Below are 13,865 nucleotides of genomic sequence, written 5' to 3' on the forward strand. Positions count from 1 at the left end.
AGGATCACGAGACACATATCGAATAACTTAAAGTCACGAGTGTTTAGTGCAACAAATCTTACTGTAAACATAATAGTTTAATAAAGAATAGAAACCACTGGCAATGTTATTATTAGCCAGTCACGAATAAACCTTTAAGTGAGCTCCTACTTACTTAATAGTTCATTGGCGAATAACTGATTCTATCCTGAATAAGTTTCCAACCAATGTATTTGATAGCACTGACCAGCAACAGAATCACCATTTACTAGTTTTATCCAACAGTTGACTGAATCTTCCCATTAGATAGCTTACTCACCAACTACGTCTAGATAGCCAACTTGACTCTTCATGGGAACAGTGTTAATCTGACACATGTAGCCTCCCTTATCAGACTCCTGGACATTCTTGATGTGGAGAATCCAGTTTCGACGATCTCCGTGGCTCAGGTCTATTCTGTAGTTTCTGGTTATCACCTTGTGACGAATTGTCAGGATTGTTTTGCTTTCCATTCTCAACCAGGCTACCTAAAGAAATATTAAACACCGGTTAATTTACACGCCATCTGTCTCTAACCATGTTATCCGAGAATGCGTTAAATAATGCCTCCGCCTTCCATACACCGGAAATATAAATCTGAATCTAATCATTTAGATCCATTTGTCAAAGCCTGAAATGTCTACTTTACCAGGTGGGTCAAAAGTATGTTTACGAACTTACAACACTAAAGTACAGGGTTCGACTTTCCGTACTGAGCAAAGCGCAGATAGCCGTTTGATTCATTAGAACCTATTTAATAGAATATTAATATATTTAATATCCTTTTTAACTAATACAATATTTCTGTCTTCCCCACCAGCCCAGCGATAAGTCTGAAGGCTTATAACGCTGAAAACTGGCTTTCGATACCAGTGGTGAGTACAACACAAATAGCCGATTGTGTAGCTTGTTGTTCGATAACAAATAATATTTTGTTATTATTGAAATGAATTAAAATTAGAAGGTTTTTGATTATCGTGATTTTGTCAGAACTTGCAGATACGTTTTCCTGGTCAACTTTCTTAAAACAAATATATGTGATATTCATAATTTATCGTGTAATCAATAATCGTGGAACCAAAGCATTAAAATTATTATGTTCTTTTTTTTCCTTCAAAAATTTAAGTTGTAATCGACATATTATTTAATTTCAGTTTCGTTTACCTGATAGAAAGTTAATAATTATGTTTTAGGGTTAAAGAGGTCATTTAAAACATTAGATACGGTAAAGCGTTTCTAAACCAAAAGTAAACTGTTAATTCTAATGTTAACAAACTTAGAGTTTGTAATGATCTAGAAAATATAAACTCAGAGTGGAACTCCGACGAAAATATCAATGAGAAACAATTTTTAAATCACAGCAACTCTTAGGTTTTAACACAAACCTTTCACATAACAGGGTGTTATTATTGAAATAGCAATGTACAGTTACAGTGCAGTCAAAAAGAGTAATTTCATAATAAAATCGAGCTGTTTTACATGATTTGTTCAGAAAGTCTGAGACGTCTTATACTTTCTTGCTTTTATGTGGCTGGTGTGCTTCTGCTAAATCGTACATCAAGTCTTCTTTATATATAGTTAAGCAAGTTTGGATGTGACCATAACTAACGTTTTTAAAGATCAGTTACCTTGCTGTTGCACTATTTACATGTTTTCTTTGTTCTTTCCTTTTTGGGTATTGTTGAACTTTCTCGTGGAAGGTGTCACTAGAGAAGTTTGCGGTATAGTATCGTGAGTGTTCTTTAGTGAGGCAAACGTTTTAGATGTTTAAAGTTACCTGAAAGCTGTGTTCTTCCTTTTTTTATGGACAGAATAACCAGTGCACTCTGGAAGAGAGGATCCAATTGTTATATCAATGTATTTACTACATTTGTCGGTCTTGAATAGATTTCTGAATACTTTTCTCTGATTAAGAGCTCTCTATTTTAGAGATATTGTTATGTGGCATTCAATTGGTTTTCAGTTTGTTACGTGTAACTCATCCAAGTAGGAATTCGTTTTAACTCTGAATAATATTTTCTGCCATTCTCCAAATATTTCTACAAGTGTAGTCTTGAGTGCATCTGATAAAACTGATCATGTAAACCATTGCAAAATTGTACGCAGTACCTGATTTAGATTTTTTTTAAAAAATTAAGAGTGTGAGTTTCACTAATAGGCCTAACATGGCTAGGCAGTTAGGGCACTGGACTCGCAATCTGAAGGTCACAAGTTCGAATCCCTGCCCTTACAGCCGTAGGACATTATAATGTGACGATCAATCCCACTATTCGTGGGTAAAAGAGTAGCCCAAGAGTTGGCGGTGGGTGGTGATGACTAGCTGCCTTCCCTCTAGTTTTACACTGCTAGATTAAGGACAGCTAGCGCTGATAGCCCTCGTGTAGCTTTGCACGAAATTCAAAACAAACTAACGAGTTCTACTAGCAGTTTTAAATAATTACGTTGATGTTTTTGAAAAGGAAAATAATTTTCTTTTCAAAATTAAAAGTAGTAGAACTGGAGTATTGCACCGCACGACTTTAATTCTGCAACTGGTAGAGCAATAAAGTTAAAGTGAATTCTTTCACTTTACCTTCAAACTTTCAAGTTTTCGTTACTTTGAAATTAATTTCAGTTTATATCAATTTAAAAAAACACAGTATGATATTGGAACTTATGATGGATTTATATAAGCAAAAATGTTTCAACTGTATCATAAAATTGGGTCCGGCATGGCCAGGTGGTTAAGGCACTCCACTCGTAATCCAAGTGTCACAGGTTCGAATTCCCGTCACACCAAAAAAAAAACATGCTCGCCCCTTCAGCCGTGGGGGCGTTATAATGTGACTGTCAATCCCACTATTCGTTAGTAAAAGAGTAGCCCAAACGTTGGCGGTGGGTGGTGCTAACTAGCAGCTTTCCCTCTATTCTTACACTGTAAAATTAGGGACGGCTAGCGCGGATAGCCTTCGTGAAATTCTGCGCGAAATTCAAAACAAACAATACTCAGAAATTTCTAGTATAAAAACTAGGTATCACAGTTTAGAATTATAATACAAATTTAAAACAGGTAAAACTGTACGTCTAAACAGAGAAAACTGCTTACAGAAGTTCTGAGATCATTGAATTTCGTATTGATCATAGAGATAGCTGTTTAATCATTAACAGTATATGCATCGTGAAATATAAAAAACAACAAGTAAGCTTCGGGGCATGACAAAACTGTAAAGCACTCCGTCTTAATAAATGCTTGAAAATTCATACTTATAACATCGTGAGTGAATAGAAAATATGGAAATACATATGTATACGATGAATATATGTTTTATGTTTTTATGTGCATTGAAAATATAAATATTTTAAACCCCTCAAGACGTATTTTTCAATGCGACTCTTTGTTTGAAGTTAAGCACGAATTTACACAATGGGCTATCTGTGATCTGCCCACAACTCTGCATTCACTAAAAGTGTCAATATACGTCTTAATGTTCTCGCGGTAACATTTGCATCGACGTTTACATGAAAGCTGTCATCATTCTCGAAGATAACTTGCCTTGAAATACTTAACATCACTTTTGAGAAGTTTTATTTTTGTTATCAGAAATACAAGTTTCGTTCGTTTGTCCTCGTTAGTCTCAGGTACAGATCCCTCTGGAGTATGGAATGGAATCTAGTTTCAACGTTTCGTATGATGTATCATTGGCTAGCTCAAACTTTGAATTCATACTCTTATCAAGTACTATTTCACTCGAGGAACTACGACTATTTGACACCATTACCACTACAGGGAATGATACGAATCCAGCAGTTTTATAGCGGCTATGCTTATGTGGCATTTTCTGATTGGTCTGAGGACAACCAATCACGGTATCGTTTGAAAGAATGAAATTCTAGTAGTATCTAGTAGATTTTACTCAAATGTTTCCAAAACTTTAAATTTCGTAAGCCTGAAGAAAAACAACGGCACACACGCACCTCGTCGTAAGTCTGAAAAAAAAACAATAACACACACGCACCTCGTCGTAAGCCTGAAGAAAAACAACAACACACACGCACCTCGTCGTAAGCCTGAAGAAAAACAACAACACACACGCACCTCGTCGTAAGCCTGAAGAAAAACAACAACACACACGCACCTCGTCGTAAGCCTGAAGAAAAACAACGGCACATACGCACCTCGTCGTAAGCCTGAAGAAAAACAACGACACACACGCACCTCGTCGTAAGCCTGAAGAAAAACAACAACACACACGCACCTAGTCGTAAGCCTGAAGAAAAACAACAACACACACGCACCTCGTCGTAAGCCTAAAGAAAAACAACAACACACACGCACCTCGTCGTAAGCCTGAAAAAAACAACAACACACACGCACCTCGTCGTAAGCCTGAAGAAAAACAACAACACACACGCACCTCGTCGTAAGCCTGAAGAAAAACAACGACACACACCCACCTCGTCGTAAGCCTGAAAAAAAACAACGACACACACGCACCTCGTCGTAAGCCTGAAAAAAAACAACAACACACACGCACCTCGTCGTAAGCCTGAAGAAAAACAACAACACACACGCACCTCGTCGTAAGCCTGAAGAAAAAAAACAACACACACGCACCTCGTCGTAAGCCTGAAGAAAAACAACAACACACACGCACCTCGTCGTAAGCCTGAAGAAAAACAACAACACACACGCACCTAGTCGTAAGCCTGAAGAAAAACAACACACACGCACCTCGTCGTAAGCCTGAAAAAAAACAACAACACACAGGCACCTCGTCGTAAGCCTGAAGAAAAACAACAACACACACGCACCTCGTCGTAAGCCTGAAGAAAAACAACAACACACACGCACCTCGTCGTAAGCCTGAAGAAAAACAACAACACATACGCACCTCGTCGTAAGCCTGAAAAAAACAACAACAACACACACACGCACCTCGAACTAAGAATCGATGTCAAAATAATATTATAAAACCTTTAGAGAACAAAATCAACAGTGTAGAACTTTCATTCGAGAACAAATCTTTGGTTATGGTTACTTAACAAGACTGGTTCCTAAAAATATAGTAAATTCAAATAAGTTTATGTTTGTTTGTTGTTAAACGCAAAGGTACGCAATGGGTGTTATCTCTGCTTTTTCCATCGCGGGTATCGAAACCAGATATTTTTTTAAATTAATAAATTCAAATTAGTTTTCGTTTATTTGTTGTTAAATGCAAAGATACGCAATGAGTTAGCTTGGCTTTGCCCATCGCGTGTATCGAAAACCGAGTTTTAACATTATAAGCACTCGGACATAGCGCTGATCCACTCATGGAGATGGTGAACAGAGAGTTAGGGACGTTTGTCGTTAAGCTCCTAATGGAATTTTGAAATATCTAGTTGAACTATATTAAAAATCAGTTTTCAGTACGTAATAAATTTTTACAATATAATTTAACTAGTTAGCGTTATATATAACCATTTTTATTGCAAGTCCCAAATGTGGTTGTGTGTTTTTTCTTATAGCAATCCACATAAGGCTATCAGTTGTGTCCACTGAAGAGAATTGAACCCCTGTTTTTAGCGTTGTAAATCCGAAGACTGACCGCTGTCTCCGTCGCACCAAACATGCTTGCCTTTTCAGCCATGGGAGTGTTATAAAGTTTCGGTCAATCCCACTATTCGTTGGTAAAAGAGTAGCCAAAGAGTTGGCGGTGGATGGTGGTAACTAGCTGCCTTCTCTCTAGTCTTACACTGCTAAATTATGGACGGCTAACGCGGATAACTCTCGTGTGGCTTTGCACGAAATTTAAAACAAAACAAACCGCTATCCCACCATGTGTCAGTTGTATGTTTTAGGGCTTACAATATTAAAATCCGGGGTTTGATTCCCCGCGCCGAACAATGTGTTGCTGTAGACTTAAAGAAAGATAATGTTATTGTAGTGAAAATATATATATTTATTCTTAAGCATATTTTAAAAATCCTATCAGTTATCACCTACATGTGTGAGACAGTTGTTACGAATGTGAGTTTATGTTCTCCATGGAAACCGATAAAGCCACTCGAAGTGGGATTATGAAGGCTAGAAAATCTACTTTCTACCTCACAAGCGAGTAATTACACGAACTTCCTTAAGTGTGAAGAGAAAATTAGTCAAACAATGCAGTTCGTTTCGTATTATTAAATATGTCGGTGCTGCTATAGTATACTAGCTTCACATATATAGATTTTAACTTTTTGTGTTATCGTACTTTCCAAGAAAATAGCGTGGAACCTAAACGTCGTCTTTACGGTTGCTACTTTTTGGTGTGGCTATGTGAGAATGCTAGAACAATACGTGAGCGAAGCATTCCACGCGATATAATACGAAACATTTACCTACCCACTAACTTTTAAATTTCATCGTAACAAAACAAAAAAGACAGGTCATTTTTGTTGCAACGAAAATCATAAAAACCAATATATTTTTCGTTCACGTTTGTCATATCTTTATAATGTGTTTTTTCTACCTATCTGGAAAATAGTGACTTCGTTTCTGATGTAATCCTTTAAAAAAACAGCCACCTTACAATTAGACGCAATGTGAGAAAATGTTGTAACTTAAATATTAACCAAACTGCAAATTATGATGGTGAAAAATTGTACTTATACATAAATTGCTCCAGGGCTCGGAATGGCCAGGTGGATTAAGGCGTTAGACTCGTAATCTGACGGTCGCGGGTTCGATTCCCCGTCGCACCAAACATGCTCACCCTTTCAGCCGTCAAGGCGTTATTATGTGACGGTCAATCCCACTATTCGTTGGTAAAAGAGAAGCCCATGAGTTAGTGGTGGGTGGTGATGACTAGCTGCCTTCCTTCTGCCTGCCTTCGTGTAGCTTTGCGCTAAATTTAAAAAAACAAACAAAGTTGCTTCAGATTACTAGCAGTGCTAGGCCCTGTGGTTAGTGTGGCGTACTTTGAAGCTGAGAGTCCCTGCCTCATGTCCATATACCATTGCGCTCTAAGACATTGTACTGAGTTAAAACTTCGTCTCTGGTGCCAGTTGAACTTCTGAAGACACTACCTTACTCTTTGCTTCTAAAAAAATATAAATTTTCTAAATTTGGAAAGCAATTTAAAAATATATTCCAAGTTTCTATTATGTAATACTTGAAGAAATTTGCTTCGTTTTCTTTAATTTGAAAACCAGGACAAAGAAACTAACTTTACTTCTGAAACTATCCTTAAAAATTTTCCTAATTTTCCAGTGTAAGACTGGAGGGAAGGCAGCTAGTCGTCACCACCCACCGCCAACTCTTGGGCTACTCTTTTACCAACGAATAGTAGGATTTACCGTTACATTATCACGCTTCCACGGCTGAAAGGGCGAGCATGTTTGGTGCAACGGGGATTCGAACCCACGACCCTCAGGTTACGAGTCGAGTGCCTTAACCACCTGGCTATGCCCGGTCTAGATTCAAGGCGTTTTTATATTTGGTGTCTCAGAGGTAATTCTACAAGCTTATGACGCTAAAAATCGGGTTTTGATACCTGTAGTAGTTTTGTGTTTAAAAACCAACCAACCATCCGCTCTCTAGAGCTCACTATAAACTTTTTTCATGACCTGAATTATATTTCTCTAACTGGTATCTTTTAATGTGTCTGACATTCACTTTAATGGCAGGTGGAACCAAGTTGGAAAAATTATATATTTTAATCTGAGGTATTCTCTTCGTGTGCGTGTGTGAGTGTGTTTTCTTACAGGAAAGCCACATTGAGCTATCTGCTGAGTTCATTGAAGGGAATCGAATCCCTGATTTTAGTGTTGTAAATCCGAAGACCTACGACGGTACCAGCGGAGAGCAATTCTCTTCGTACATTTTATTAAAATTACACATTTCCATCTGAGGAATTATCTTCCTACTTTCTGCTTAAATCAGATATTTCGAAATTCGAAACAAACCCTTAAAGTAAGCATCTTTGATAGTGCAGTTCTACCTTTGGTCCGAGTTGGAAAATATTAAGACATTGCTGTGTTCCTCGCCTCTTCAACGTCCATCTAGATCATGTACCCATTCATCTTTTAGATTCTGTCAAATACACGGATGTTGTTTTTAATAAGCATCTCATATGGAAAGCCAACCTTCTTGCAATCTGCTCCAAGCTCGTCAAGAGAGTCAGTCTCAATTATCCAGGTATTAACTATAATCATGCTGCATAATATGGTAGTCTGATGATCCTGGAAAAACATATTTTCGGAATTTATCATCTCAGTCCCACAAAATATCGATATGACCCTATTGTCTTCATATTACGTTTATAATAAATTTACCTCTGTGGACTTGCTGGTTTGCCTGTAGCTCCAGTTTGGAAACTCATTCCATCTGGCGAGTATCTCTTTTAACATCTATCAGATGCCTCATCCAGTGATGTCTCATGTTTTGATGTTTCCCTTAAGTCGCTTCTGCTGTTTCGTATCTATTAATCTTAGGTAATTATTTTTTCACTTACAGCTATTATGTTTTCCATATTCGATCTCTGATGCTCTGGTTATACTCCACGTTTACATGTTTCTTCAGTCTCGTCTCTCCTACAATGATCGAACATTTTTATTTTACACTAATTATTTACACCTCTAAAGTTTCCTATAGCTTGGATGCTGCAACCATTTGGTCTTTCGCCAGTTTCCTTACTGGATCTAGAATGATATCGTCAATATAAAAGATAATATTCTGTCTCTTTCAAATACAGTCAAGATCTGTATTTCAAGAGCTATAGAAAGGACTGTCTGTGCTCTGCCCACCAAATGTATCGAAACCCACTTTCTAGTGTTGTAAGTCCGTAGACATAAATTTCTGCCACTGGAAGGCGTTGCAGTAGGATTACCTCGAAATAGTTGTTGTTGTTTTGAATTAAGCACAAAGCTACACAATGGGCTATCTGTGCTCTGCCCACCACGGGTATCGAAACCCGGTTTCTAGTGTTGTAAGTCCGTAGACATACAGCTCTGCCACTGGAGGGCGTTGCAGTAGGATTACCTCGAAGTTAATATTTTAAGTTCAAATTCTTTTTCTTGTAAAAGCAACATTGTGAAAATAAATAAATGACTCATTTCTATAATAAATTAGAACTCCATACGAAAGAGGCTTCAGTGTTAAAAAGTATTTGTCATATATCTGTTTTTTGATATAAAGTTTCTGTCTAACAGTGTTAATGAATGGAACCATTGGAATTTAAATTATATGTCTAACACATACACAAGCATTATCCAAAATTTACAGAAAAAACTACTTAAGGCCATGTTGAACACGAAATACAAAGAACTACATGACTTACAAAAACAATAAATGAACCCAGACCATCAACTGGCATGCTGCATCAAACCAGGGATTTACGGACTTATACAATGAAATATAAACCAAATCAACACTAGGAATGACAGAGACAAAAAGATCAGCCACAACAAAAAACTAGAAAAACTAAGATGCAAACAACAGAAAAGACACCAACACGACAAACCATTGACTAACCTCATAATTAACAGATCCGACCGACAATTAAACACAGACGAGATACATCTACTTAACAAAGGACTCAACTTCGCAATAGCACCTAGGTACATTCCAACCTTAGAAATTAAAACATGTTTAGAAGATCTAGCCAAGAGACTTGTGATATTTTCTAAAGAAAACAAAAACAAGGAAACAACCGAAAACAACCAACAGAAAGAAGACAAGTTAGACAATTTTATTGGCATCCAACAGCCAAACTTCTCAGGAAAAATTAAAAATTTATATTTCCCAGAAACACCTAAAAACAACATCTTAAACAATTTTTTCGAAGAATTTTCTCACAAAACCATCAACATAATTTCACAAAACAGACAGTTAAAAAATAATCTTACAAAAAGAGACATTAAATTCATTAAAAACCTAAAACAAGACAAAAACATAAAAATTCTAAAAGCAGATAAAGGTAACGGTATAGTCATAATGAACACGAATGAATACATCCAAAAAATAAAGAACATCCTATCAGACACGAACAAATTTAAACCAATACACAAAAATCCAACAAAGACACACGAGACGCAACTAAACAAATTACTACTAAAAATGAAAAAATCCAACACAATTTCACAAACACTTTATTCCTACCTACGTAAAACAGACTCACGCACACCACAAATATACGGCATCCCCAAACCTCATAAACCAGATTGTCCATTACGACCAATAATGTCCACATATGAATAGTTTAATTACAATCTTGGTAAATACATAGCATGGGCATTCTCCAAATATGTAACATCAGCCACCTCATTCATCAAAGAATCTTTTAATTTCAAGTATAATTTAAATCAACTTAATCATAAAGCCTTAATGACCAGTTTCGATGTTATATCCCTCTTTACAGAAGTTCCAACCACTGAAGCCTGCGAGATAGCCTCAGAACTCTATATCCGAGACCCTAACCCATCTATAGACATTCCAAGCAACCAATTAGCAACCCTCATAGAATTCACCACGATGAAGCCAAACTTCATGTTCAACAACCAAAACTATATACAAACAAATGGCCTAAGCATGGGCAACCCAGTGTCACCAGTTCTAGCCAATATTTTATGACACAAGTTGAAACACAAGCAATTAACACAGCATTACATCCACCACTATACTGGTACAGATATGTAAATGACACGGTTGTGGGATTCAAATCTACAGAACACACACTTAATTTTTTCTATCACATTAACTCTATACATCCCAACATTAACTTCACATGTGAACAGGAAGAAAGCAATCAAATATCATTTCTTAACCTCAAAATTACAAGAACCGACACACAATTCAAAACAGAAATCCACCGAAAAATCACCCATACTGGACTATACATTCCTTGGGACTCAGCACATGAAACAACACAAAAACTCAACATACTAAGAAACCAAATAAACACAACCATAAAACTATGCTCACCAGATAAAATTAACGATGAATTAGACAAAATAAAACAATACTTCATCAACATCAATAAGTTTCCTCCACAAACCGTAGAAAACATTATACGCACACACCTAGACAGAAAGCAAAATCAATCAACAAAAGTAAATATATCTCACGAATAAAAAAATCACAAAACCATATACTGCTGTATAACATATATTCCCGACATTAGCAGAAAAATAACCAACATTTGGCAAAACCTAGCAACAAAATATGACATTCCAGTTAATACCAAATTTAATCAAAAACCAGGCACAAAACTAAGGTCTATACTATGTAAAAACTACACTGACAAACACCACACCAACATTATTTATAAAGTACAATGTGACAACTGCCACGACTTCTATATTGGAGAAACAAGTAAAAAATGGAAATCAGATTCAAATAACATAAAAAGTCACCTTCACACGTTTTCGAACACTGCAAATCAAATAAACACAACACAACCATAGAAAACACCCAAATACTAAATAAAGAAACAAACATGAACGAACGCAAAATTAAAGAAGCCTTACTTATACAACAACTTAAACCCAAAATACACCAATACAAAGGAACACCTTTATACCTATATTAAAAATAATATAAAATCATATATTCATACATCTAAGTACGCCCTCTGCATTCCTACACTCAGCTACACAGCCCCTTTCAAACATGTGGTCAGCTTCCGGTCAGTTACCTCTTTCTTTCTTTGTGAACCTGACGATGACTGAAGAAGGTCGAAACGTTGTTCGCTCCTCTACGTAAAATATTTTCTCAACCCAAACGAGCCGTTTTTACATATATATTTTTCTTTATAAGTGGGTTTTCTCAACATCACTGAGTCTTCAGGTTTGTTTGTTTTTTAATTTCGCGCAAAGATACTCGAGGGATATCTGCGCTAGCCGTCTCTAATTTAGCAGTGTAAGACTAGAGGGAAGGCAGCTAGTCATCACCACCCACCGCTAACTCTTGGGCTACTCTTTTACCAACGAATAGTGGGATTGACCGTAATATTATAACGTCTCCACGGCTGAAAGGGCGAGCATGTTTGGTGCGCCCGGGATTCGAACCCGCGACCCTCGGATTACGAGTCGAACGTTTTACTTTCACGTCGTACAACTGCAATATGCACTGTACGTATCTCGTACAGATTTATACGTTTATGTTTTTGTGAACAAACATGCGTATATTTTTATACACGTATGTTATATAATCGTGCAATAATTTCAACTTCTCGATAATATTTATAGTGTAAAAGTTGACCCCTAACCCTAAATTATAGCCTAATACATTTTTGTTTAACTTAGACATTAAATTTCAAGGAACTTTTTTACGTAAAAAAAACTAAAGCATTTTAAGAATTCTAAGTTTATGTCTTTTTAACTTGTCTCGCTGTTTCAAGATTGTTTTATATTTTCTTTTCCAATCATCATTAAAATATTATTAAAAATCTTCATTTAAAGCAAGCACTAGTCCATCTAATGTACGTAACTCGGTCACACAGTGATCGTTTTCCATGTTTTCACTTCTCAGTTGCTTCTTTAAGGTTTTTGTTTTTACGTGTGTCTGCAGCTGAGTGGTCGAATTAAATATACAATAAATAAGGAACATTTCGAAGTGGTCAACAGTTAGTAGAAGAACAGTCTTTTTAACAGTTTTTATTAACGTATTTTCTTTTTATATCGCTAATGTTGCTTCACTGCTGATTTTAATTATTAACTTCAGTACTTGCATGTTTTCCATTTTTCTGCCATCTGGTGCTTCTATTAATCACTACAAGAAAAAAAAACAATAATTTTTTTCGTACAAACAATGAAGAGAAAACAATAAACGATATGAAACTATTAATTGAAAGAAGAAAGAAAAAAACTCACCCCGTAAGAATCTAAGTTATTCACCACGCATGGCAATTGTGCATCACGGCCGACAGGCACTGTGACGTTTGGAACTGCTCTAGCAAACTCTGGCTCCGGTCCCTCATCTGTGAACGTAGCAATGTTTCAATAATTGAATGTGCATAGAACGAATTAATAATTTAAACATATTCAAACACACTTGTATAAACAATAAGCTAAAACGTAGCACTATGCACATGCCCATAAAAGCTCCGGATGTGAAAAATATTGGAAATAGCTATATAAAACTATGACTAATAAGAGTTATTCATGTAAAGGATAAAGTGTCGGGTATCAGTTATCACCAGTGTATGACACGTAAGGATAAAGTGTCGGGTATCAGTTATCACCAGTGTATGACACGTGGAAAGACCTGAAAGATACAAAGGTCTTAAAAGTTCTTAAGTTGTAAGAAACATGTTATTAGTAAACCATCAGTTTCTGTTCCTCCTAGGAAATGGAAGACAATATTTCTGTATATAGTTCTGTGGAGGAAATAATTTTGTCATTAAAGTTTGGCTCTAGTTTGTTTTATCAGGTGCGTGAGGCCTCCCGGAAATACTTTTGGCTTAAACCGGTTAATACAGTTCTTGTAAACCCCTCGGGTGACAGAAAGTATGCAATATACTACACTTTTAATATAAGTTTTACCCGAGAAGGAGAAAAATACGTATTTGCAACGGTTGAAAACTGAAAAAAGAGAAAAAATGAGACGTGAGATCTTAAATATAGAATGTCAAATCTCGAGGTAGAGCTTGGTATATAGCAAACGAAGCGTCAGCCGGATTTATAAGAAACAAGATGGGCTTATAAGATATAAGATGGAGAAAGCTTGACGTACTTCCTTGAAGTTGAGGTAGAGACAGTTTACTGATTTCCTTTTTTCGTATACTAGGATGCAGTAGAGCGATATTAAATCATATCACAAAGCTCGGGATCTGAAACTACTTACTTACCTTGTGCAAAGCAACCTAATAACCAGGTGTTAAAAAGATGGTGACATCAAGTATTTC

The 13,865-nt window shown here is 36.4% G+C and overlaps 1 protein-coding gene across 1 annotated transcript in view; it reads right to left on the reverse strand.

Annotated features, from left to right (window-relative positions):
* The window catches only part of LOC143222426 (lachesin-like), a 74,802-nt gene that overhangs the window by 26,642 nt on the left and 34,295 nt on the right, over positions 1–13,865 (reverse strand). Inside the window, exons 2-3 of the mRNA XM_076448929.1 lie at positions 12,832–12,938; positions 299–506 (exon numbers count right to left, since the gene is read on the reverse strand). Coding sequence (XP_076305044.1) covers positions 299–506; positions 12,832–12,938 — 315 coding nt within the window. The remainder of the gene's footprint in view (positions 1–298; positions 507–12,831; positions 12,939–13,865) is intronic.

Source organism: Tachypleus tridentatus, chromosome 8 (genome assembly GCF_004210375.1).
Source record: "Tachypleus tridentatus isolate NWPU-2018 chromosome 8, ASM421037v1, whole genome shotgun sequence".
NCBI lineage: Eukaryota > Metazoa > Arthropoda > Merostomata > Xiphosura > Limulidae > Tachypleus > Tachypleus tridentatus.